At 38.8% G+C, this 27543-nt stretch overlaps 2 protein-coding genes across 3 annotated transcripts in view; both read left to right on the top strand.

Annotated features, from left to right (window-relative positions):
* The first annotated feature begins 309 nt into the window (after positions 1-309).
* LOC127650239 (uncharacterized protein C4orf54-like) lies at positions 310-8123 on the top strand. Its single transcript, XM_052135550.1, has 2 exons — positions 310-3641; positions 7510-8123. The coding sequence occupies exon 1, from the start codon at positions 410-412 to the stop codon at positions 3620-3622; it is 3213 nt and encodes a 1070-aa protein (XP_051991510.1). The 5' UTR covers positions 310-409; the 3' UTR covers positions 3623-3641; positions 7510-8123.
* Positions 8124-10478: 2355 nt separating this feature from the next.
* LOC127651916 (nectin-4-like) overlaps positions 10479-27543 on the top strand; it is a 31309-nt gene continuing 14244 nt past the window's right edge. The window contains exons 1-4 of one of the 2 annotated variants that reach the window (XM_052137990.1): positions 10479-11042; positions 20034-20237; positions 22183-22350; positions 26376-26654. In XM_052137990.1, coding sequence (XP_051993950.1) covers positions 10988-11042; positions 20034-20237; positions 22183-22350; positions 26376-26654 — 706 coding nt within the window. In that variant the 5' untranslated portion in view covers positions 10479-10987. Of the gene's footprint in view, positions 11043-20030; positions 20238-22182; positions 22351-26375; positions 26655-27543 lie in introns of both variants that reach the window. The other variant, XM_052137981.1, reaches the window with a different exon arrangement.

Genomic DNA, 27543 nt, shown 5'->3' with positions numbered 1-27543 from the left:
GCGCAGTCGAACACGAGCGGAGCAGTGGTCAGCAGTAAGCCTGAAAGCAATCTCTGTGACACGGACAAATGTGCCAGCTCAGATGAAAGCCTGTCAAAAAAACTAAATACAGCCGGGCAGATTCACCTGTCAATCAAAGCCACTTCCCGTGCTAGAAATGAGCCATGCACCATCCAAGATCTTGGCAAACAAGTTTTGAAAGGGAAAGATGCAAAGAATGACAAGGCGTGCGATAACGCCAAATGTTTCATTGCTGTGCCCGGGCGCCTGCACTTTGGCAGAAAACTGAAAAGCAAGGACGCGAACGAGTATTCCAGCGGTGCTTCCAGCTCACAAAGACACCACATCTAATGTCCATTTTGCCAAAAAGAGAGATGGTGAGGGGATAACGGGGTTGACATTGACAAGTATGAGAGCGCCCCCAGTCGAGATATTTGCTCTGAACAGCAATTTAGTTGGCCACAAAAACGCATCATCAACGACAAAAAAGATCGAGCTCATGGGGAAGTTTGCCCAGGGGCAAAGTGGGGTCATAAGACTGACCGAAACGTTAAATTTTCGATACAATGTCAAATCCGGCCAGCCTGGAAACGAAAGGCGCGCAACATTTGCGCGTAATGCTGGAGGATCACGTTCCACAGATGAAGTTACAGACACCTTGCCAAGCGCTCAGGGGTGTGAGGCCAGCAAGCCACCCTGCAATGCAGGGGAAACCATGGAAGACGCGCACAAGAAAGCAATACTCGCGTCGAGTCTCCTAAAAAATGTCATTTCCAAGAAAATTCAGTTTGAGCAGGAGCGCAAAATGGAGAGGGGCGAGATATGCGAGACCCACCACGCGCCCTCTCCGTGTTTTGTTTCGCACGAACATGAAGCGCAGAAGGAGAAAGTGACAACGAAAAATTCCAAAGGACTGCACAGGCAAAGCTCGAAATTCTCCGAGGCGGACTCGGACCTCACTTTCGTTTGCGTGGATGAATTTGGGCATATAGTGCACAGCAATTCAAGCGATGCCAAAGACGACAGTCGCAAGGAAGAGGCTTCTACTAGAGTATCAGAAACGAATTTAGAGACGGCGAATGAAGCAGCGTTCGATGCTAAAAAAGGAGCATTCGAAGCATCCAAAAGCACGCTGCTTCGAAGCCAAAATAGCGCATTCAGATCCTGGAGGGACGGTGAGCTAGGGTTTCAAAAGGAACATAAAAACGAGAAAACTCCTGAAGGGAAACTGCCACCGACTGACCGGTGTCCGAGGGAAACGAACGTATACATCGATCCGGCGACGAGCAAGCATACTAAAATGTCACATTTGTTTGTGCCAAGTATCCAACTTCCGTCCGGTGAGAGGGAACCGAGGAATCCGCCGCCGATTAGGAGTTATTCCATGCGCAACGAAGGAGGTATGAGAATGCGCTCAAACACCCTATATGTCACAGATACCACGCGCAGCGCTGTCACATCTAAGTCACCAGAAATTAAAATAAGTTTGCGGAGCATAAGGGATAACAAAATTGACCCGTTCAATATCGCAGAGCTGCTGACTCCCAATATAGGCTGTAATGCGGCGAGCCAGATAAAGACAGCTGATGACACCAGATGCCAAGCGCTCTCCGCAGCGTTTAAGGGTGAGTCTTCTGACAAAGCGCCTCACTTCATAGTCAGAGACGTTAGAGATAACAGGTGTAAGCTACAGACACCTATTCACCAGGTTAGAGACGTGCGTAAATTGGTGAAGAGTTCTTACCACTTTGTGGCTTTAGATAGTCACGAAAACAAGTGTAAAAAGGGGACCCCAGACAGACAGCACAAGATATTAAAGCAGAGCCCATATCTTAACTCGGCCTCTCTCTCGCCCATAGTCATTAAATGCCAGTCAGTGAATACAAATAGCAATGCGAAGCTAGCCAGAAATTTTATAGACCCTGCAAAGCGAAGATTTCCAGAGGATATATTTGAGTCTGACAGGTCATCTCCTCAGGTTCCTGTGGAGGGCCCCAAAAAAGGGAGCACGCCAATCCAGAAACAAGTTAACAGATTTCCTTTAGGTAACTCAAAGCAAGAGGTGCCAACAGGATTGAAAATTGAGACAAGCACCGTTAGACAAGATAATACGTGTGACACGAGCGAGAGCATATCCGAACCCAAGATGGCCAACCAGGCTGCTTTGGAGAAATTGCAAGCAGCTGTCAAAACAATGGAGCAGTTGTATGTTTTTGACAAGAATGAATGGAAGAGAAAATCAGACCCACAACCAATAACAGATAGCCACGTGCTTTCACTTATTGCCAGAGACGTACATGGGGATGCTGTTGAGGAGCAGGAAAGTGGTAGTTCGGTTCCCACAACAAGCATGGAGAAGTTTGTGGGACGAGATTCAATCCCTGAAAAAATCTCTGCAGGGCCTCCATCAACCCATATTGAGATGCCAGCTAAAAAAGAGGAAAAGGATCCACCAAAGTCACTGATAACCCCTATCACCCAGGATGAGAGAACCGTCCTTAAATCGCTCATGCAACTAACAGGAACGCCCTTTGGGAACATATCTCTGAGTCACAGTCAGAAACCTTTAGCCACAAGTTCCACAAAGTCACCACAATCACATGTTTCATTGCCAGTATCGCTTAGTTCCAAGGGTGGGATGCCAAAATCTTCAAAACTACCTGAGGTATCTCAGGCGAAACAAGTGATGGAGGAAAGGAAGAGGCCAAATGGTAGTGAGGCAGAGTTCGCCCCTTTACAGTTCACTGCCACTGCAGATGCAGAGAACTACCTGACCATACCCGTGAAGCCTCTCGCCACTTCCGCCTTCAAGCCAACCGTGGCTGCACTAGGGAGAACAGCAGTTTATGGGATCCCAGCCGCAGGAGGTAAAACCCTAACTGCCAGCCCAGCACCTTACTTCGCTCACAAAGAGAGCCATCAATCCCTCAAACGATCAACTGTTGTTATGGAGACACGGCCCCCAGATACATCCACTGCCACTATTTACCACACACCCATGCCTTTTGCAATGCAAGCTGCTCAGCCTCAAGTCATTTGCTTCTCCCCTACAGTTCAACCTTCCCCAGTCCCAACTGAGCACTTACAGCGGACCCAAAGAAAGATGCTCTTGGACCCCACCACAGGTAATTACTACCTGGTGGACACTCCAGTCCAGCCAGCCACCAGACGTCTCTTTGACCCAGAGACTGGGCAGTATGTGGACATCCCTATGCAACAGCAGTCTCCCATGACCTCCGTCCCCCTGCCAATATCCCCCCTCGCCCTCGGTCCAGGAGCATATGGCCATACCTACATGTTGTATCCAGGATACATGCCAACTACAGTGATCCCCACCAGCACCATTCAGTCCCAGCTCTCCATGCAGTCAGAAGCAGATGATGGGGATCGATCCCATTCACACATGGGACAGCAGGTGGATGGTGCTTACATGGAGAGTCCTTATTATATGCCATCTGGGAAGTCATTCCAAACCACCTCTATGGCTCAACACGTCACCACCAGCAGGGTAGCCAACAGCAATCAGCCTGTCATTAGCATCACCTCCCAGCAAGGGCCCAGGATCATCGCACCCCCCTCCTTTGATGGCACCACCATGAGCTTTGTGGTGGAGCATAGGTAAAGCCCCAATCACCTACAGTGTAAGTAATGCAAATATTTTTTTTTTTTTATTGAATATTGAAAATGTACAACCTTACATATAATGCCAGAGGACACTTTAAAACACTGTTTTGGGGAAAATATTGCCTTATAAAATAAATGCACAAAAAGCACCCTAATTTAAATAAAACTCTGTTGCAGTGAAGCTCTCAAACTCTGTAAGGTACTGTAGTAAAATACATAATATTTTCAGTGTAAAACAATTAGGCTACATATCTCAATCTGATTTACATTACATACCATCTTCCATCAGACCTAGGAAATGATGCTCAGAAAGTATATAAGGTTTTTGGAATTTAGAAATGACTGTTTTAGCTCAGCAAGTAAATGTGTATCTTAACACAAATGCAAGGTGCTCTGATAATCTGGGTCATTTAAGATTGCCATAATCTAAAGCACTAGTTGTCTAACAGTCTACTTATTTCAAAAACTGTAGGTCTTGGACCAAACTGCTTGGATCATACTCCTGACAGCCTGACATCATGAACTTTACATGACCATGGCGAATATCTTTTCCAAATGAAATTACGTGCCAAATTACACATTTCACTGTAGTTTCCTAATGAAACGTCCAGCAGGGGGCGCCAAAAGCGAGTAATATTGTGTTGTAATCAGACAAGGTTTTTAATGTGAATAATAAATGGAGGTTTTAATCAGTAAAACGTTCCTGCCAAACTTAAAACTAACTTTAATGCTTTTATAATGGCTGGTGTCAGCTTGCAGGTTTGGTCCAAAAATTATAACACTCTATGAGGTGAGCTACCATGGAAGCTAATCACATTGGAATAAGTGTGTAAATGTAGGTGTCTGTAATATAAGCATTAAAACGTATAGTTTTTCTAATGATGAGTCAGAGTAAACGTGTTTCAATATTATAACAAGGCCGTGTGTGAGTGATAATGTGAAAAATAAAAACAAAATTTAGTCATAATCAGTCATTGTTGTCATGATTTGTGTGAAAGTAAATAAAACGCACAGCTGTTGTAGTGTCTCAAGTGATTATTTCACAAGGAAACTGTGACAAAATGCAAACAGGGTGTGTAAAAATGCAAAAATTATAATAATGTTCATTCTATGAGGCTAGTTTGCATGCTGATGAACTCAAATTACTTTTCTTCAGTTGTCAGCAGTGATTAGATGATTAATATGTAAGAATTCCCTCCCCTTGACCACTTGGAGAGGAATAGACTAATGGTTGCTTAATTTTTCAGCTGTAAACTAATAGATGACCAATTACACGGGAGAAACAAAACCATTGCATCTCTTGCCACTGTTGTTTATGGGTTATTTAGAAATGTTTTTTAGCTGCAAGCTAGTAGTCTCATGCTATTTTGGACTGTTGGGTTTGGAGGGTGTGTGTGGGTGGGGAAAAATATTATAGTCACAGTCTAGGGGGCCTGGGTAGCTCAGCGAGTATTGACTCAAGTTCAAATCCAGGGTGTGCTGAGTGACTCTAGCCAGGTCTTCTAAGCAACCAAATTGGCCCGGTTGCCAGGGAGGGTAGAGTCACATGGGGTAACCTCATTGTGGTTGCGATTAGGGGTTCTCGCTCTCAATGGGATGCGTGGTAAGGTATGCGTGGATCGCGGAGAGTAGCATGAGCCTCCACATGCTGTGAGTCTCCACAGTGTCATGCACAATGAGCCACGTGATAAGATTGACTGTCTCAGAAGTGGAGGCAACTGAGACTTGTCCTTCGTCACACAGATTGAGGTGAGTAACTGCGCCACCATGAGGACCTTGTAAGTAGTGGGAATTGGGCATCCCAAATTGGGGAGAAAAGGGGATAAATAGTAAAAAAATAAAATAAATAAAAACACAGTCTAGCATTCGTGATCCAATCAAATCCTGATGGATAAAATGAAGTGCCACCTTCCATTATTTCCTGCTAAATTTTCAGTTTCAGCTGGAAATATGTGGTATTACTGAAGTTAGATGCTTTGCGAACGTTATTTCATGCTGTCTTGAAAGTTTTGTATTTGTGATAAACCTCATCTCAGTTATATAATGTATTTAAACCAAGAAGTCATTGCACGTTTTGCACTGAAACCAATGTGACAGTTTGAAACGATTCATAAACCAGAATTAGAAAACTTAGTATAAAAATATAAAAACGTTGTTGTGGACAACAAATGTTGTAATTGATGTATACATGTATGACATTTATAACACATATGACACCAACCTGCCCTAATAAAAATGTGACAACATGCCTCGCTCTGACTTTCATGAAAAATACCTTTCTCCCAAAAACACAAATTTAAAGGGATAGTTATCGCAAAATAACAATTCTCTCATCATTTACACTTCCCAGATGTGTATGGCTTTCCTTCTTCTGCAGAACATGATCAAAGATTTTTAATAGAACATTTTGGCTCTGTAGGTCCATACAATGCAAGTGAATGGTGACCAGAGCTTTTAAGCTCCAAAAAACAAATAAAGGCAGCATTAAAGTAATCCATAAGACTCCAGTGGTTAAATCCATGAAGCGATAGTAGTGGGTGAGAAAGAGATCAATATTTAAGTACATTTTTACTATAAATCTCCGCTCTCACTTTCACTTCCACATTCTTCTATTGTATTCTTTTTGTATATCGTCATCTACTGGTCAGGGCTAGTCAAGTTGGAGATTTATAGTAAAAAATGACTTATACATTGATCTGTTTCTCGCCCACACATATTATATCACTTCAGAAGACATGGATTGAACCACTGGAGTCTTACTTTTATGCTGCCCTTTTGTGCTTTTTGGAGCTTCAAAGTTCTGGTCAACATTTATTTTTAACAATTAACATTTTATGGACCTACAAAGCTGAGATAAATCGTCTAAAAATCTTCATTTGGATTCTGCAGAAGAAAGAAAGTCATACACATCTGGGATGGCAAGAGGGTGATAAATGAGGAGAGATTATTCATTTTTAAGTGAACTATTTCTTTTGGTAAACATCTGCTTTTAGAATACAGTTAACCCTAGCCATACTGTAAACCAGTGTTTTGATTGTGTTCACTTAATGCTATAACAAAAATATGATGATAGTGAAATTTACCAAAATAATTATAATTTAAGAAGGTTTTAATCTATAGGTGTTTGAAACCAACATATAAAACATCTGCTATAAAACACACATTTGCACAATTGGAGTTTTGACTCTGAGATATAGCCCTTGTGATAACTTACCTGTGTGACAACTAGCCCCGGTCTCGCTTATGTAAAGTATGTATGAAATCTGCTCCCATTCATAAAATAGAATCATTATCAAATACTTCACAACTGAGTTGAGTCTTTAAGCTACTGTATATCTGTGATATGATACATAATATATGATGATAAGATCAATATAGAGCAGAGAGTGGCACAGCTTCTGCACACACTTCATGGGCAGAAGGGAAGAGGCGTGGCATTGTTGGCATAGTCGTGGGAGGAGAGAAAGGTTAGCCAGTTTGTGGCATGTGTTTGTGCTGATACAGTGTTGGGACAGCTGCTGTTGGACATCAAGGATCGACCTAAGAGGTTTGGGGCACAGAGGGGTCACCTTTTTATAGGACAACCTTATGTTAAATGGAAAGACCCAGAGGCGGGCCAAACCTTGGCTGTGGGTTCTTATATAAACAAATCGGTGGACGTGACCTCAGGCTGCATGGGGAGTAATGTTAGATGCCTGAACTGCAAACTTTTAGTGACCAATAATCCAGCTAATAGCACACAACGGATGGTTCACGATCATGCTTGATTTTGGGTATGACCTGAATAAATAACTTGTTAACTGATGACTGACAGCTGAAAAATATGTATTTATGAAATGTACAAGTTCTCAGTTTCTAATGTTATTCTTGTTTTGTTTTACACAGGAGACAAAAGCCATCACCTTCTCACTGATTTGGTGTCCGGTTTGTTCCATTTTTACTAAACTGTCTTTTGGAATCACAATCTCCTTCATCACAAACAGTCATCAGGATTATGAAATCACCCACTCTTCTCCCATTATTAATTGTGGCTTTTTGTTTTGCCCCATTGCTTATCCCACTTCTTTCATTTTGTGTTGTACAATGGATTGTCTGCCTTTAAATCATTATGAAAGTGGTTGTACATTATCAGAGGGTAGCTAAAACCATCTGCAAATAGATTATTGTAAATAAATAAATAACTTTCAGCACCTTCAGAAACTGTTAATATACAGTAGGTTATGATTCAGTAAAAAAAAAGAAAAAATTATTCGTGGAACACAAGCATAACAAATTTCAGTATAAATAATATTTAAAACTATTCTTACGTAAATTGTCCCATTGAATTGAATGCCACAGTGTATGTAGGACTGCATGCTTGTGTTTCATGAATAATGTCCATTAACTGGTAATTAGTAATAACTGTACTGCATGTGTTTGGAACAACATTTTTAGGTGAACTATTCCATTTAACTTAAAGGGATAGTTCACCCACAAATGAAAATTCTCTCACCATTTACTCACCCTCATCTATCCCAGATGTGTATGACTTTCTTTCTTCTGCAGAACACAAACAAATATTTTTAGAGGAATATCTCAGCTCTGTAGGTCCATACAATGCATGTGAATGCTGATCAGACATTTGTAGCTCCAAAAATCTCATAAAGGAAATATATAATTAATCCATAAACCTCCAGTGACAACCATCCATGTCTTCAGAAGTGATATAATAGGTGTAGGTGAGAAACAGATCAAAATGTAAGTCCTTTTTCACTCTAAATCTAACTCCATTTTCACTTTCACTTTACATATGTCACGTGAGGTGCCTGTTTAGTTTAATATTCACATCTGAAAGTGATAGTTAAAGTGGAGATTTAGAGTCAAACAAGGATTTAAATATTGTTTCTCTCACACACACTCCTATCATATGACTTCTGAAGACATGGATTTGACCACTGGAGTCCTGATATTTGTGGCAACACATTTTCTGGTCACCATTCACTTGCATTGTATGGACCTACAGAGCTGAGATATTCCTCTAAAAATATTTGTTTGTGTTCTGCAGAAAAAAGAAAGTCATACACATCTGGGATGGCACGAGGGTGCGTAAATGATGTGTGAAACTTCATTTTGGATGAACTATTCCTTTAAGAATTTTGGTCTGTTCCTGGCACATAGTATCCTATGGCTTCGGATGACTCGATACTGTGCACGGGTGATATGCCCATTATGGTGCTTTGATGTGATGTTGGAGCTTGACAGTCAGTCACAAATTCGCAATCTATTCATCCCCCATCCTTGTGTTTCATGGATAAAAATACAAACATTTGTTACTGGTTCGGAACGATTCAAGGGAGCATTAATAATGACAGAAATGCTATTTTGTGGTGAGCTATTCCTGCAAAGCAATATCACTCTTTTATTTATTCCATTTCTATATATAATTTTTCTATCATCTTTATTCTCTTCATTCTTATGGATATTGTTAGAGGTATATATAGTATTTGAAATGCTTTATTTTAGTTACATAAAGTATACAGAAAATTACATATCATTGTAGGCCTAGTGATAACAAGTTCAGAATCAAAATGGTTTCTTTTTTAAATGGGGGCATGGCTAAAAGAGAGAGAGAGAGAGAGAGAGAGAGAGAGAGAGAGAGAGAGAGAGAGAGAGAGAGAGAATCACTGGTGCACTTCAAACAATAAACTATGCATTTTGAAACTTTCTCACATTTTCCTCTAGATGGTATCATTCCCCTTGTCATCATACACAGTTAACTGTGACCACCAGCACAGGCTTCATAAAAAAGTGAACTAGTATTTTAATTAAACAAGAACAGGGAATTGAAAGGTATGCTAGGGGTAACTTGATTAACAGCCCTTACAATACTTAATTCAATTAGTTTTTCTCTATAAAAAGTTTTTTCACAGTACATCTTGATTCAAATAAGAATTCTGTATTCAAAATGAGCTTTTTATGTGTCTACATCCATTTTTCAATTTTCAATTTTCAAAGTGCTTCATTGAAATGACTAGTTCACAATGTTGGCACAGGCCCAGTACAAATATCAATAATAGTTTTAAGTGGTATTAAATAAATTAACAAATAAACCAATAGCAGGCAACATACAGCACACTGGCAGATATGCACATCACAGTGACCTCTCTTTATATTTATAATGACTATAATATAATTCTAGTTATATTTATAATATAAAGTCTTTTTCAGCACAAATATGCTCTTCTGGAACACTTTTCCATTGAACACATTAAAGCGCCTGAGGCTTTAACTGTTTTCAGGAGGGAGAACAGGTTTACAGTTTTGGTGCTCCCTCACCTTTAGGCAAAGAATGTAACCAGATGCATTGCAGTTCAGGTTAGATTAAAGATCAATAACAATCATTTAGCCATTTCATACACATACTAATTCCAGAGATGTGACCACACTTGCATATTTAATCAGATATGCCATGAATATGAATCCAGGATTTTTAGAATCTCCCTAATGGATATTGTGTAATCCTCAACTCACTTTAGTCTGTATATGTTTTACAGGGGCAGGTTTATAATAATTATAATTATAAATGGGAACTATTTGAAAACTCTTGTTTGAATCTAAAAACAAACAAACCAACAAACAAAAATAATTTAGGGTGCTCTGTGATTGGTTCCAGATTCTAACAAATACTGTACACATTTCTTATTGCATTCCTATAGGATTATTTCCCTTTATGATAAATGTATATAGCTTAAAAGATAAACTCAAACGGTCATTAAAGATGCATGAAAATCCCCAACGAGTAGCTAGATTGAATCAGCAGATTGGGAGGAAACACGCGGATTAAAAACGGGAAAGTTGAGTTCTGCAGTGCGCGTAACAACATGTGCGCGACTGCGCAAAGGAGATTTCTCCAACAGGTGTCTTCAAGAAATTCCCTCTCTCCGAGCAAATTCAAACAAACGTCTGAGGGACAGTGCTAAAACTTTTTATTAGGGCTTGAAATTAGACGAAAACACTTTTTACTGGACCGAAAGTAGTTTGTGCGCTCTTTTGAAGATTTACGCACGGAGAAAACACCTTCTGTTGGCTGATATCATTTGCTATTGACTTTATGGATACCAGATGAACGAATAGCTATAGTTGATATGTTGATTCGTAACAAGATGAGCTTTGTCGTTTTGTGATGCTTTGGATTTTATGACTCTCTTCATGTGGGAATCTCCTCTTCTCCAACATCTGCGGGGTTGACATCTATGACTGACTTCTTTGGGAATATAGCCAGTGCTTGACCTGGACACTGTTTTAGTATTTTGATAATGATCATCATTTTGAAATCTCCAAATTGATAAATTGGGCTGAGGTGAAAAGTCGCATACTGAACTGGATGACGATGAAGACAGTTTCATTAATTATTGCTGTTTTGATCATTTGGAATTCAGGTGAGTTATTTTATAGGCCCAATACCATAAATATATTGTTCATGTATTTCTCTTAAAGTTTTTCTCCCCCGCAGCTTATTCACATGTTTTGCACTTTGCTTGACTATTTGGGGTTAAACTTTTTGGTAGAGCACTTCACAACACTTTTACGGTTGTCTGATATTACAGGAAGAACTGGTTTTGATGACAGTCCTGTGAGTGTGTGTGTGATTCAGTGACAGACTGGCGTTGCCCTGCTCGCACATACACACTCACTCACTGTGCGGTTTGTGCGAAGTCTTAAGGAGTGTTTTTGGGCTAATTCAGTTGTGTGTCTTATGGGAATAAGGGTGTGATTGAGATGAGGGTGTTGTCAACGTAACTTACATTTTTCAGTGTTTTGGTCTGAGCATGTGGCTTAGTGATTTACACAATTAAAGGGATAGTTCACCCAAAAATGAAAATTCTCACATTATTTACTCACAATCTTGAAATCACAGATATGTATGAATGTCTTCCCCTGAAAACAAACAAAGATTTTTTGAAGAATATTTCAGCTCTGTAGGTCCATACAACATAAGTGAAAAGTGGCCAGAACTTTGAAGCTCCAAAAAGCACATAAAGGCAGCATAAAATTGATCAACATGCCTCGAGTGGTTAAATCCATGTTTCTGAAGAGATATGATAGGTGTGGGTGAGAAAAAAGAACAATATTTAAGTGTTTTTGTGTGTGTGGTGTGTGTGTGTGTGTGTGTGTGTGTGTGTGTGTGTGTGTGTGTGTGAGCGTGTATTTATCACTTTGTGGGGACCAAATGTCCCCATAAGGATAGTAAAACCCCATGAGGAAAACAGCTTATAAATCATACTAAATTATGTTTTTTGAAAATGTAAAAATGCAGAATGTTTTCTGTGAGGGTTAGGTTTAGGGGTAGGGTTAGGTTTAGGGGATAGAATATAAAGTTTGTGCAGTATAAAAACCATTATGTCTATGGAAAGTCCCCATAAAACATGGAAACACTACGTGTGTGTGTGTGTGTGTGTGTGTGTGTGTGTGTGTGTGTGTGTGTGTGTGTGTGTGTGTGTGTGTTTGTTTTTTTGTTTTTTTGCTATAAATTCTCCAGGCAATATGCATGAAGAATGTGAATTAACAAAGATTTATATATAAAAAAAAAGACTTAAATGTTGATCTGTTTCTCACCCACACTTATCATATGTCTTCTGAAGACATGGATTTAACCACTGGATTCATATGGCTTTTTGCCGCTTCAAAGGTCTGATCACCATTCACTTGCATTGTATGGATCTACAGAGCTTAAATATTCTGCTAAAAATCTTAATTTGTATTCAGCAGAAGAAATAAATTCATACACATCTGGGATGGCATGAGGGTGAATAAATGATGAGAGAATTGTAATTTTGTGGTGAACTATAACTATCTAAGTCATTTTCCTGCATGCATTAACATCCTTTAGGGCCTGGAACAACATTTTAGTCGTCCGATCATTAAGTCAGGTTAGACTTAGAGTAAGGGTGAGGAAGAGGGCCTGGAACATCATTCCATTCAGGCCACTGATTTTAGGGAAAGGTTTAGGCAACAAGTGACAGCAACTAGGAAACTTATTGGGGTAGATCTGTGTTTTAATTGCAGAGATCCAACTGGCTACTTCCAAAAGCTGAAAAATGCTGCCTTTGGAGTCTGTTCACACAGAGGTTGGAAGGAATCAAGGCATTTCTGAATCCAATAATTGTGTCACTTCCTGTTTACTGAGATGCCTGCATTTTTGAAGGCAGCAAACAAAGCCTTCACTGCACATTATATGGCAAAATACTGTGTGTGCGATTTACTGGTTGGTTGTAAGGTCATTAGACATTATGGTATGATGACTTAAAAAAAGACTGTCCAAAGCCAGTCTCCTTATCCATTGAGGTGCCTACATGTGCTAATGACTGACTGGGCAGCTGCCTTAGCTTTCGGACGCTAAAGGTGTCAAGTTGATTGACGGGATGCTGTTTCAGTCGAGTGTCTGTGGCAGTAATCTTGTGAATGCAGGTTCTTTTACAGCTCTGCATTTACACACATAAATGTATTAACTGATCTTCAGGTATGTGTCTGAGGTGCTTGGTGTTTCTTTTCTGCCATGTAATCCTTCAGTCGTCACAAAATGGACAGTTGGGTTTTAGCCTAAAGGCCAAGGATCTGCCTGCTAAAACAAAGGTTGTCAGCTAAGGTTGCAACCTCAATCCAACAAAGAGAAAGTGACTCAGAAACGGAAGAATTACAGGGATCACAGCCAGGGTCACGACCTGGTCTATGATCATACAGCACCTTAAGCAAAGTGCCCAGTCCCATTTAGTGTCCAGTTAATAGAGATTAACATATTTCTTAAACCTGCGTTGACATTGAGCTCCCATTATGGCATCAAGGTTTACCCCCAAAAATTTGTTCTTCAGTTTCATGAGTGAAGCTCATTAGCAATATACAGTACATTATGCACAGCTTCATTAATAGATACAAACCCAATCAACATAATGACAACCTTGTCTGTGCTTGTTTTATGATCAAGGAATTTCTGCATTTACCCAATTTACCCAACAGTCTGAGACCAGTGACCATTGCATCTATTTTGCATTTTTTTCTCATTTAAAGGAATAGTGCACCCAAAAAAGTACATTTCTCTCATCATTTAGTCACCCTTATGCCATCCCAGATGTGTATGAGTTTCTTTCTTCTGCAGAACACAAATGAAGAATATCTCAGCTCTGTTGCTCCATCAAAACAAGTCAAAAGGGTCCAGAACTTTGAAGGTCCAAAAAGCACATAAAGGCAGCATAAAAGTAAGAAAATAAATAAGACTCCAGTAGATAAATCCATGTCTTCAGAAGCGATATCATAGGTGTGGGTGAGAAAGACATAGCTTTTTTTTGGAGGTTCAAAATTTTTGGCATTATTCACTTGCATTTTATGGACCTACAGAGCTGAAATATTCTTCTAAAAATCTTTTTGTGTGTGTGTTCAGCAGACACATCAAGTTAATGACAATCAGCCTGTCATTATCTTAAAATAAACCTCATTCAGTGTGATAAAAGACAGCTTTGCATTGGGGCCCTGGGCACTTTGTCATGGTTTATTTTAAGATATTGTACATTTATCCTTCATTTTTGATCATCATCAGTGAACTTGCTTCAGCTAAAAGAATAATGAATGTTGGCCATTTAGACATCACACTAACTTCCTGTACAATACTTGGATGCCTGGTAAAACTTTACATTGTCGAGTGGAAAGTAGTTTTCATAAATAATATACGTTAGTATATCACTGAAGGAAAATATTGATAAGTGTGGGAGTTTTACAAAAGGTTTTTAAATACTATTTAATGAATTATTTAAAAAGTACCCTCTGATTTTTAGATCCCTCCATCACGTTGACCGCCTTTAAAAAAAAAATTCTTTCTTTTAAATTGAAGAAAAAAAAAGATTACAATGAAATGTGCAATAAAGGAGTATCAATGCATACTTGCATATTTGTAGTGAAATAATATACACTTACATCACTTGTACACAAAAAGTAAAAATTAATCAAATTCGAATTACTCATGAGGCAGGAAAGATCTCATCATAACATGCAAAGAACACATATCTTTTTTTATCACTAATACATTTCTTAACATTTATTAAGCATTTGATTTCCACCATTAATTCTGCAAATATAGGTCGTTTTTAAAGAAATTTCTGTTTGTGTATATAACATTTCAGTAATCCATACGACTCCAGTAGATAAGTCCATGACTTCAGAAGCGATATCATAGGTGTGGGTGAGAAAAACATCACTCACCCACACCTCACCCACACCAGGGATCTGTTTTCAAAATAAAATATAATGTATTTCACACAAAAATCATATTTTAACTTTAACTTGGAAAAACAGTGCCAGATCATGCCAAAAAAGCAGATCAAGCAAGATCACAAAAGAAAGACTTTTACTTTTGTTCACACACACACACACACACACACACACACACACACACACACACACACACACACACACACACACAAAAACACAGTTATTCACGTCAGAATACAAGATATATACAAGGGTTTTGTGCAAGATTTAAAAATGCACAATCAAATGCACTTATTAGTATAATGCAATATTTATAAGGGAAAAACCATGTTATCCTCCAATTTCTGTTATTGATGACAGAGTTCCAGAATAATTTTCCTCCAATTTCGTTATTGTAGTAGTTTATGAATACATTTTTTATTACAGGTTTTACTCAGTAAAGAATCTCCTTCACTTTGCCATTACAAACAGGTGTGGGCTGGCACTGTGTCGTGATCATGTACAAAAACATCCCGATTCATTGGCTAGGCATTAACCAATAAAACGACTTTATTGCCCCCTCCACCTCCAAACACTGGTCTTGCTCTCTCGCATCAGGATTTTGCAAGTGCGCAAGTGAGTTTTGCTGCAGGTTTTTCGCAGTTGCAAAAGTCAAGGTGTGAAGATTTAAAGTTCCAGTGCCAGATTTGAGAGGTTATAGGTGTCGATTTTGTACTGCGAAAATAAATGAAAGTACAAAAGTTAATGTTTACTACAAGTTTATTCATGTTTAGTTTGTGTCTGTAGTTGTTGTATTTATGTGAACTGCATTTTACACATTTGTGACTAGTATTCTGCAATTGTGAAAAGCACAAGCTTTGAATTATTGTCTTTGAGTGCAGATTTCAACATTCAACTTCAACTGTTTAATTTACATTTGGTGCTGTGATGTGTGTAAATTTCAACTTATGAGTACAAATATGTATTGTTCATATAAGTTCTCAAATCCAAATATGCAAACTCTCGAGTTTGCTACTGATTTACCTTCATATCAATGTCACAAATGTGCTTATTTGATAGTGACTTAGAAATAGAATCTTACAAATATAATCTTAATTTTACATCATAACACTTATTGTTTAAAATCTGTCAAAATCTGTCTCTCTCACCCTCTTCCTTTCTCTTATTTTGTCCTCCATTTCTTTTCCCATGTCTGCGTCCATTCATGAAAATCCTGCTCTTTGTCTAATGCCAGTAAATTTCACTTAAAGATGTGGTTCTCAATTTGAAAACCACTGCTTGAACTCTGTTTTGGTATCAATTCAAGTGGTTTTTATTGTCGTTTCAACCATATACAGTTAGTACAGTACACAGCAAAACACAGCAAAACAAGACATCGTTCCTCCAGGACCATGGTGCTACATAAAAACAACATAGGACAAACAAAGAACCACATGAGACTACACAAACTAAATAACATACCTATATAAAGTGCATGTGCAAATGTGCTTGGTATGTGATATTTCTATCAGGAAGACTCAGAAACGTATTTGATGAATATAAAACAGAAAAGTAATGTCTCTCTTTGGCGTAAGCCCTGTCTGGCAGTCTGAAGAAGTTGTACTCAAACCGTCATATCCTGCCGGAGATAGGAGGCAGGGGCGTGGCACCTACCCCCATGCAGGATGGGATTCAACTGGTGGTTGTGGGGTGGTGGAGGTTGCCGTGTTAGCTCACTGATACAGCAATGTGATAGACTGTATGCAGACTTATAAAGTGATGGCTTACATGTGATTGGCTAGGAGGTACCCAACTAATGGTGCAATGAAGTACGCCTTCTAGTCTTCCCACTAGAACTACGCTGTGCTTACATATCGGGGATATGCACACAAGTCATGGTAACATCATGCATTTCAGTATGGAATGTCTTAGCAATGAGCTGTTGAAGCTGTATTTATTGGCCAAGTAGGTTTTGTTTTGACAAGGAATTTGTTGTGGTGATTTGTTTCCTTTGATTGTGCCTCAAAAAAATTGTATTAATTTTCCCTACGTCAGTTTTACTCAATCCTCCCATCATCATATTACTCAAAAAATATATGTAACCACGGAAACTTAATTTAACTGAGTTGATTCAACTAAAAAAGTGTCTTGTCAGCTTCACTTATTCAAAGTTTGATTTACTGAAACTGGGCAGAGGATTTCTAGTTCCAAGCATGCTTTGCATGGGACTGCACAGGGAGAGTAAATGTTATAATAAAGTGTAACAATATGTGCCTTTGTGCAAAACGAATATAAAAGTATGAAGGTTTTTTTGTTATGTGGATATTTAGAAGAATTTCAGTTATGTTGCAGGTTTGGGGGTTACCATCATGGTGAAGTGTGGATCTTGAGCACTATTTGAGGACAAATACAGTTCATTTTGAGCTTTCTACATTTTGCTTTTGCTGTGTATATCATAACATAGTAACTATGTTTAGCATACTAATATTAGCTGTCAGTAGGTAGCATATCACTAAAAGATAGTCATTAGTTATTTTGACATCAAAGTCAATTAAGCCGATGAACCATTAAAGGTCCACATACTGTTCTATTTTGAAATCTAAAAAAGACAGAAAGCAAGAGAAAAATTGTTGGTATCAGTTGTAGCCAATCAAATGTTTCGTTCTGGAGTTATTTGGGAGCATGCGCTGCCACTGCTCAGCGGCCATTTTGGAAGTTGTTCCAAAACTTTTTATGAAATGACCTAAAAAAAAGCAGTTTTTCTGGAGTCAGGTGAACAAACTAGCAAACGAATGATAAAAATGTAAACTGAAGAGATTAATAAATCAAATGATACTTGATATTATTTATTGTCTTTGCATATAATAGAAATACTTCGTATTTGAAAAGATGGATTTTATGAGTTTATGGAGCTAGTTCAGGACACTATCTGAGTGATGCTCACAAAGATAGATGCAGTAAATTGTTGGGGGGGTGGGTAGCTCTGCAAGTATTAACACTGACTACCACCCCTTGAGTCACGTGTTCGAATCCAGGATGTGCTGAATGACTCCAGCCAGGTCTCCTAAGCAACTAAATTGGCCCGGTTCCTAGGGAGGGTAGAGTCACATGGGATAACCTCCTCGTGGTTGCTAATAGGGGTTCTTGCTTTAAATGGGGCACATGGTAAGTTGTGCATGGATCACAGAGAGTAGCATGAGTCTCCACATGCTATGAGTCCCACGGTGTCATGCACAGCAAGCCACGTGATAAGATGCACAGATTGATGGTCTCAGAAGTGCAGGCAACTGATACTTGTTCTCCAAGTGTTTATTTATAAATGTTAAAATCATAGTGGGCTTATTAAGAACACATGTGGTCTTAAATGGTACACATGTTCCTAATAAGCTTGGAGTGGTGGTGGTGTAGTGGGTTAATGCATATAACTGTTAATCAGAATGTCGCTGGTTCGATCCCCACAGCCACCACCATTGTGTCCTTGAGCAAGGCACTTAACTCCAGGTTGCTCCGGGGGGATTGTCCCTGTAATAAGTGCACTGTTAGTCACTTTGGATAAAAGCATCTGCCAAATGCATAAATGTAAACGATAAGCCCCCTCCAGACTTTCCACAATTCCAGTTAAATAAAGTTACTTCATTTTGTCAGTGTATGACAAAACATAACATGAGATTTTAGATGGGAGATGAATCTTTGATTTAATGCTCACTTTATTGGAAATCTGTTAACATTAATACATGAAAACATGTCAAACTTAGATTTGGGTGGGCTTAATTGGGTCACTTCCCTAAATTGTTTTACTTGAGTTTACTTGATTCAGTTAGGTTCCCTCTATAAAATATTTATGTTGAAATGAACTGTTTATTTTAATTTCAGAAATATAATTTCAAAAACGTGGAACCACTCTCCATGATTGAATGAAGTTCGGCCAATGAGATTTTTTTGTTTTTAATGTACACAGTAGCGAGATGAACAAATGTTTCACATTTTACATTTTGTTAGATTTTTTTTTAATGCATTTTATGCATTTGCTTTTATCCAAAGCGACTTACAGTGAACTTATTACAGGAACAATTCCCCTGGAGCAACCTGGAGTTAAGTGCCTTGCTCAAGCACACAATGGTGGTGGCTGTGGGGATTGAACCAACAACCTTCTGATTACCTTCTGAGTGATGTGCTTTAGCCCACTGCGCCACCACCACTTCATACAGTATCCAGGTTTGAATCCTGGGTGTGCTGAGTGACTCTATCCATGTCTCCTAAGCAGCCAAATTGGCCAGGTTGCAAGGGAGGGTAGAGTCACATGGGTTAACCTCCTCGTGGTTGCTATAATGTGATTCTCGCTCTCGGTGGGGTGCGTGGCGAGCTGTGTGTGGGTGCCACGGAGAATAGCGTGAAGCCTCCACGCACGCTATGTCTCCGTGGTAACGTGCTCAACAAGCCACATGATAAGATGCACGGATTGACGGTCTCAGACGTGGAGTTTCGTCCTCCGCCACCCGGAGTCACTACGCCACCACAAGGACCTAGAGCGTATTGGGAATTGGGCATTCCAAGTTGGAGAGAAAAAGGAAAATAATAATAATAATAATAATAATAATAATAACTGCGTGCTTCAACTTTGTGGCAACAGTTTGGGGAGAGCCCTTTTCTGTTTCAGCATAAAAATGCCCATGTGTACAAAGCCCAGACCTGAACCCCCTTGAACACCTTTGGTACGAAATGGACGCAGACTACGAGCCAGGTCGCATCGCCCAACATCAGTGACTGACCTCAATGAATCCCGTGTCATAATGGGAGCAAATCCATGCAGCTATATTTCAACATCAGGTGGAAAGCCTTTCCAGAAGAGTGCAAGATGTTATTGCAGCAAAGAGTGGGATTAATCCCTAAAAAGTAGTGTTCAACAAGCACAGCGTAAATTTTTGTCAAGCCAGCGTCAAAAATTATTTTGATGAAATTTCCTTTCCTAGTTTACATTGTAGAATAAAACAATAAGCTCCATGATAACAGTCTGTGATCTTTTTAAGATGTGTTTTTAAAATTGAAGTCTAGGATGAATCAGTGAAGCAGTTCTCTCAATATACAGTAATTAGCAGGATAATAAACTTGTCTGATGATTCCCCAAATGGCTTATTGCTTTATATGTTGAAGTCTCTCATCTCTATCACTCTCTCTTTCTCTCTTTTTAGCAGTTTGTGTTAGTGGATACCAATTTCTAGACCCCCCTCACAGCCCCTGGCCTCTGTACTCTGTGGCAGAGGAGGGCACACGCTTACCCTGTCGATTCAATGTATCAGACAATGAGGTTAAGGTGGTGCAGGTGATGTGGATTCGAGAGAACTCGAATGGAGATGAAGAACAGATTATCACTGCTCATTTCAGTGATGGCCAGACAGGTAAAACACTTTTTAACAACAATCTTTGTCACTTTACACAAATCAATGCATGAATTGTTAAATATTTGTGAACATACTGTACATTATGTTGTTTCCTATTACTAATATTGTCGTTAACAAATAAAATCATGCATTTCCAAAACATTGTATAATACATTACATGAACACATTATGTATTCTGCACCTTTCTTGGCTTGTTATGCCTTGATATCACAAGGTGTTATTGCACTTAATAATGAATTCATTTCAATACATGACAATATATGGAAAAGCTTACTTTGACAGTATCCTCTCCATACGTAAGGAATGCCAGAGTCATTTAAGCTACTTATTCTGCAGAACTTCAGTTGTATTAGTTGTTGATTCTAATCAGTGCTTTGTGGTTTAATGTTGTTTGCTCACTTAGCTTTCTTGATAATAATCTGGGTTCATAGGCGGAAATCGCCGGGGGGGGGTCATCCCCTAAAATATCATTAAAATATGTGTATTGTAAATAATATAATGATATATTCTTAAAATAATTGTTTAAGAAATTAAATAATACAAATGCAAACGGGGCAACAACAAAAAACCCCTTGGTGTCCCCTTCAAAAATTACTCTTGAGAATTATGTTTATTGTCCCCCCCAACATTTTGATGAAATTTTCACCCCTGTCTGGGTTCTGTACAAGTTAGGCTCAATCGAAAGCATTTGTGGCATAATGTTGATTGCCACAAAAAAAAAAACTTTTACATAAAATGAACCTCATTATTAAAATCAGAAAAGTAATTATTTGAGGATAATAGATTTAGGCATGTTGATTGGAGGTAACATTGTGCGACAATCGAAATAAATGAACCAATGACAAGGTTGTTTTTTTGTTTTGTTTTTTTACATATTAAAGGTGCACTCAGTAACTTTTTGTTTATGTCATCTTTTATTTACAGTGACACCTAGTGGTGTGGATGCAGCATCATTCCAAATCAATAGTTTTCAGTTGCAGATGCCATTGTAGAAATTCACTATTCACAGTCAGCCTTGATGAATTTAATCCAAGAGTGAAAGTGTCCAATAACAAGACGGTTACTGAGTTTAAGCGAGTCGTATTCAGCTGGTCATGTGACGCTAAAATGGCAGCCCCCATGAGGGCGCCCCTGCCCCATGTAGAATAAAACAACTTTCATAAGGTTACTGATATGTCTACTGTCCTCATCTCGTGTGAGCGGTCATGATTTTATACATATGTTTCAAAATTACAATTCATTTCCTTAGAAGTAAAACATTTAATATTTGAGTTGAAAATGAGTGACTATCAATTTTGCAGCATTCAGAATACGAATAAAAAGACAGTAAAGGACAATGCTTTTCTGAGGGCACTTCTCCAATGCAAAATGTGCAGCTTTCACATGGTGCACCATGCAAAAAATATAGAGTGACCAAGAAAAAGAAAATGTCATTGCCATCTTCTGTGAAGAAAATGTGTTTGTTACCCTAAAGCAACATGGTGCAATAGAGGATTGACGCTCACATTCTGTACTCATCTTGCATTTATTTACATATACATAATTTCATAAAGCAGGCACTTTTATCCAAAGTGACTTACAATATTGGAGTAAAACATATTAGCTGAAAATAATAAACCAAGTGTACATAGTTAGAGCAGAAGTAGACAGTAACTGCAGAAAAGTTGATAAAACAGAAAAAAGGAGAATATGTTTTTTGTGTCACATTTTTAGCTGCATGATTACTCTTTTGTGTCACAGCTGTACTTTCCTGTAAGTATCTTGGGATTCAAAGAATCTGCAGACCATTTTTGATGTGTTATTAAGATTTTGCTCAAGATTACATCTTCAAACTATCTTACTGTCACTATATCAATGTGACAAGCACACTTCCAGCTAAAATACTTTATTTAGTTACTCTGAAGCTTATCTAAATTTCTCAATCTCTCTCTCTCTCTCTTAGAGAACGCTGCATATGCAGGGCGTGTGCGGTTCGAGACCAGCGACCCAATAGCAGACTCTGCTCTGATAATTATGGGCACAAGTTCCTCAGATGAGGGCAAGTACATCTGCAAAGTCGCCACCTTCCCCACAGGAAACTTTGAGTCTGAGGTTTCTCTCATAATTTGGAGTAAGTGCATTCACCATTATGAAGTGCTATATGGGCAACATACTTTTTATTTAATGTCTTTATTTAATGCAATGTACAGCACAATGGAAGATCACTGCAAATCATGTTTTGTGGTGGAATAAAACATGGTTTCGGACCAAGAAATCAAACTAGGCAGAAGAAATTAGTGTAAAATGTGTGTTGACTTCAGGATTTTCTTCCTTTCGAAAAGTAATAACGCAGACACAACTCTGCAGATAAAGAATTAACTGTTGTGCTTTAGGAGTATTCTGTTTACTTGCAACTAACAGTTTCAAACAAAATTCTTGAAATATATTTTATGTTATATCATTTGATGGCATAAACTGCAAACTTTGGCAAATCTAGCAAAAACTTCTCCCTTGGTAGTGCTTATTGTAGTAGCATGGTAACTTTGTTTCCTGGTAGACTAATAATAAAACTATTGCACAGTGACCCCTGAAAGTTGCATAGCTGCCAGCCAATCAGATTAGAACAGTTTTTGCCAACTCTTGCCATTTGTGCCTACTGCTTCAGACAGTAGGCATCTGCCAAGAGAGCCATTCATTTGATCCTCAGTGCTTGCATTGAACTCAACAGGGTCAAAAAAAGGCAACTGATACATAACATATTTTTTAATCCGTCCTTCAGATCATATCACGGTGCCACACCCAAATCTGTTCTAAAAGCACTTTTGTATGTGTGATTCCTCTATCTCTCTGTATGTGTTATCTGGGAGCTAAACGTGCCTTCGTAGTTTAACCCACTATTCTGAATATTCACTCTACACCTTTGGTCTCTTAGACCTTACATCTGAGGCCGAACATTGCAACACAATACCTCAGGCCAAACATTGCAAAACAATACCTATTATTATTGTCTATGCACCGATGATGCGTTGTTTATATTTCATAACATCTAAGGCCATTCTTCAAACTAAAAGAAGAAGTTCAAGAAGAGTATTTTTGTTCTTTAATATTTATAGACATGAAATACTGTATCATGTACACATATACAGTATGTAGATGCAAATGCGTTGTTGCATTACAAACTGTCCGAACAAGTTGCATTCTCTGCGCTTCTGCGAGGCATTAACATGAACTTCTGTAAAAATGAAAAAAAATTTTAAGCAACATGAGAAATCTGAGGATCCGTTTTTTTTTTTTTTTTTGCACTCAAAATCGGGACCCGATGTGCCAGCATGCCTCCATTGTTCATGACACGGAAATTGCCAGTGCTGTGCTTTTGACGTCACATCCCTTTTGATCTCCGGCAAGCAAGAAACTACATTAGCACAGAAATCAGTAAAATAATACTGCTTTGGTCTCTGTACTGTTAGAGTTAGGGTTAGGTTTAGGGTTTAGGTCAAGGTTAGGAGTGTATTAAAGGAATAGTTCACCTGAAAATGAAAATTCTCTCATCATTTACTCACCCTTATCCCATCCCAGATGTGAATGACTTTCTTTCATCTGCTGAACTCAAATGAAGATTTTTAGATGGATTTATCAGCTCTTTTGGTCCATACAATGGAAGTGAATGGGTGCCAAAATTCTGAAGCTCCAAAAATCACATAAGTCAGCATAAAAGTAATCCATGTGACTTCAGTGGTTAAATCCATGTCTTCAGAAGAGATATAATAGGTGTGGGTTAGAAACAGATAATTTTCACATTCTTGTTTTTGGTGATTCGCATTTATCATGCATATCGCCACCTACTGGGTAGGGAGAAGAATTTCAAGCTAAAAAGGACTTTTTCTCTGTTTCTCACCTACACCTATCATATCACTTCTGAAGACATGAATTAAAACACTGGAGTCATTTGAATTACTTTTATGCTGCTATTATGTCCTTGTTGGAGTGTCAAAATGTTGGCACCCATTCACTTCCATTGTACTGGCCTACAGAGCTGAGATATTCTTCTAAAAATCATAATTTGTGTTCTGTAGAAGAAATGAAGTCATACACATCTGGGATGGCATGGGGGTGAGTAAATGATGAGAGAATTAAAAAATAATGGTGAACTATCCCTTTAATGTAATTACTATTGAATATTTCAGAAAATCCCATCCATTCTATGAAGTGAAAAAAACATCTCAGTACTCAGTCTCATTACTGTTGGTACTGATGATGTGGTTAGGTTTAGGGTTTGGTTAGGGTTATAATAATGTAATTACTTCTGGAATATATTCAAAAATATGAAGCGTTGAATCTTATATAGTCAGTTTTCTCTTTCTCGTTCAACTGCTCTCATGGCTGAGCATCAGTTTAAAGAGAATTTGCTGAGAAGTAAGTTAAGGTGCTCTATTTTCGTTAGTTAAACTGTGTCACATGCTTATAGCAAACTATATGAAACTATCTCAACATTTGAAAGTAACTCTTGGGTTACTTGCACAGTAATTGCACAGATTGCAAGAATGCACGTTAAAGGTGGGGTATGTGATTTGCAAAACGGCCGGCAGATTTTGAAAATACACAACTCTAAGGTCCTACCTTCTCTCCTCCAACGCTGGCCCTGACTCCACCCATTCGAAAAACATGGACGCGCAATCATGCACGAGCGAAAACTCAGATGCGCAGTGTTCTAGCAGTGTTCTAGACTCACTAGTCAAACAGTGCATTCACCTGTCAGACAATTTTTCAGAGCAAATTGTTGACACAGCAGGAGGAGGGGTTCGCATACCACTCTTGAAAGGTGTAGAGCTGATTTTCTCATAACTGTAAAAAAAAAAGAACATAGCCAGCCCTGGCGTCTGTACAGCGGTCTTCTATTCAAAACAGGATTCATAGAAATGTGGAACAACCCCACTAGCACTATAAAAGCTCTATTCTCCATACATAAATACAATCGCTTCCTGTTACTGGGTCACGAGCTTTGAGTATGCGCACGAACGGGACACGCGCACCAGGGTGGTGGGGGGAGGGGGGCATGGTACGACCGTTTGATTGACACATTTTCTGTCCAATGATTCTAGATGGTCTTGAAAATGATTGGCTGGAGTTTTTCGAGTCCTGCCCGTTCCACAGATGATTAAATTGCTTAATTTTCATTTCAGTGCTTCTAATTTACAGCCAGTAAGTGGGTTAGGAATAGGATTTCAAGTTATTTTGAAAAAATGGTCAAAAAAGAAAATCACATACCCCACCTTTAAGTATGCCAAGCACTGACAATTGTGTAAAGCATACATACTTGTGTTATATACTTTTTGACCTGACCCTCAGTAAACCCTCCCAAAATCCTCACACAATTTTATTGAGTTAGGAAATCTACATTACTATATACAGTATATAGAGAACAGAGAAAAGAGTTGAGTCTTTGTTTACAGTGATCCAGTTTCAGTTAGCAGTGATTTTGCCCATAGTGATAGGACAAGACAAGGATACAGTACTCCTCTTGTAACATTTCCTTTGCCGTTTGATTAAAGGTTTCTTTCATATACTGTGACAACCCGTTAACCACAAGGCTAGCACTGCCCAGATGTATTCTGTTATTGGGAAGAATAACAAGCTAGCATTGTTTGCGTCAATGTAAGTGATGATGGAGGTATTAACATGTTGATTGTCGGCGCTATTATGGGATCAGACAATAGCAGCAGCTTTCTTTTGCAGAAGTGCTATTTATGATTGTGTTCAACTAGACTGTTAGCAACCGGGCTTACAGGTTGGTAGCATTGTGACTAATAGATGCCATTACAAAGAAGGATCATTGATATTTTTTTAAATGAAGGCACATGCAGTGTTTGATGAATATGTTTCATATTCATTCAAAAGTGGTGGTATTTAGATGAGTATTACTATCATACTGTGGCCTAACCAGGTAAAGCACGATTCCAGAGACAAGTACGTTTTCTGTCCACACTGAAATAAAAAATGCTGTGCAATGCAACGAAATCACACTCAATCTGAAAAGTGTGTGGACGGTTACCTCTGTTTGCATGCTCTCTCACACTCCCATAAGAGCACATACTTCATGACTTGTCAGTCTTTAGCTTCTTTTTGTTTTAATATACCATTGATCATGTAATTTCACAGCTAAACCCATCACATCCCTGGAGCCAGTCATCCTTGTTGAGGGCCAGTCATTCCGTGTGGCCGCTACATGCCGTTCGGTGGCTAAGCCAATAGCAGGCCTCTCCTGGGATACAGACCTGCCAGGTCAGAGCCAGAACAGAAGCTTTGATGATGGGGTGGCCTCTATCCAGTTTTCCCTCCACCCTCTCCGTGGCATGAATGGTCAGAAGCTGGACTGCCTGGTCTGGCACCCATCTCAAAACGGCCCCCGGAGGATCAGCAATAACCTTGTAGTACACTGTGAGTCTTAATCTGTTAGATTTTTATTTGTGTACATTTTCACCTAAAAACTAGGATCTAACAAAGTCCCTTTAAGGCAAGCCAGCTCACTCGGCAGCCATGTTCGTTCTGCTCTTTTATATGGACACAAGCAGGATATAAGAATAGCTTACATCAACTTACATGGGGAAAGACGGAAATCTCCTAAATGTCTGGTCAAGGTTTGGATCAAATAGCATGTTTAAAATCCGCAGTAAAATCTAGAAACAATGGTGCCATAAATTGTGCTTCCTTAGCTTAGATCACATACAAAAAAAGCTATTTTTCAGGTTGGTCCATGTTAAATGACCAGCGGCAAGGCAAAGATTACGTTTAACAACATATATCTTTACTGATTGAGATGCAGGAGCTCAACACACAAATATCGAACTTCTTCACCCGTTACTCTCACTTGCGCATGCCTATAAGCAAGCTTAGAAGAGCTTAGCCTGCTTGGAATTAAAGCTACAGAGCACTATTATTTTCTATAGTCTATTTAATGTACATGCCCATTCTTGATCAAAAAGGACATTGGATGTTTTAACAGTAAGGCAGGACAGCTGCCATATTCAGCATTATACCAGTGACCCTTCTCATTCTATACCTGTAGTACTAAAATGAGTGATCCTCACGAAGAACAGGCCGGGTAATACTTCATCCAACATGATAGGAGAGAGAAAACATATTGTAGTTTTGCTACAAGGCTTTCTTTGACTATTAAGATTTTTTTACCATTGTGACTTTGCTTTCATGAAAATTAAGCACACATTCTCTGAAAAAAAATAAAAAATAATCTGTCATGGGGAAAATAAATATGATATTTACTACTGTGACTCAGTAATTTATTTTTACCATTAGGTACACCTGTACA

Source organism: Xyrauchen texanus, chromosome 1 (assembly GCF_025860055.1).
Source record: "Xyrauchen texanus isolate HMW12.3.18 chromosome 1, RBS_HiC_50CHRs, whole genome shotgun sequence".
In the NCBI taxonomy this organism is placed as follows: Eukaryota; Metazoa; Chordata; class Actinopteri; order Cypriniformes; family Catostomidae; genus Xyrauchen; species Xyrauchen texanus.
The sequence above is the reverse complement of the archived record's forward strand: the minus strand, read 5'-3'. Positions and strand labels throughout refer to the sequence as shown.

Coding starts and splice junctions, on each gene's coding strand:
- LOC127650239 (XM_052135550.1), top strand. CDS start 410: ATGAGAGCGCCCCCAGTCGAGATATTTGCTCTGAACAGCAATTTAGTT.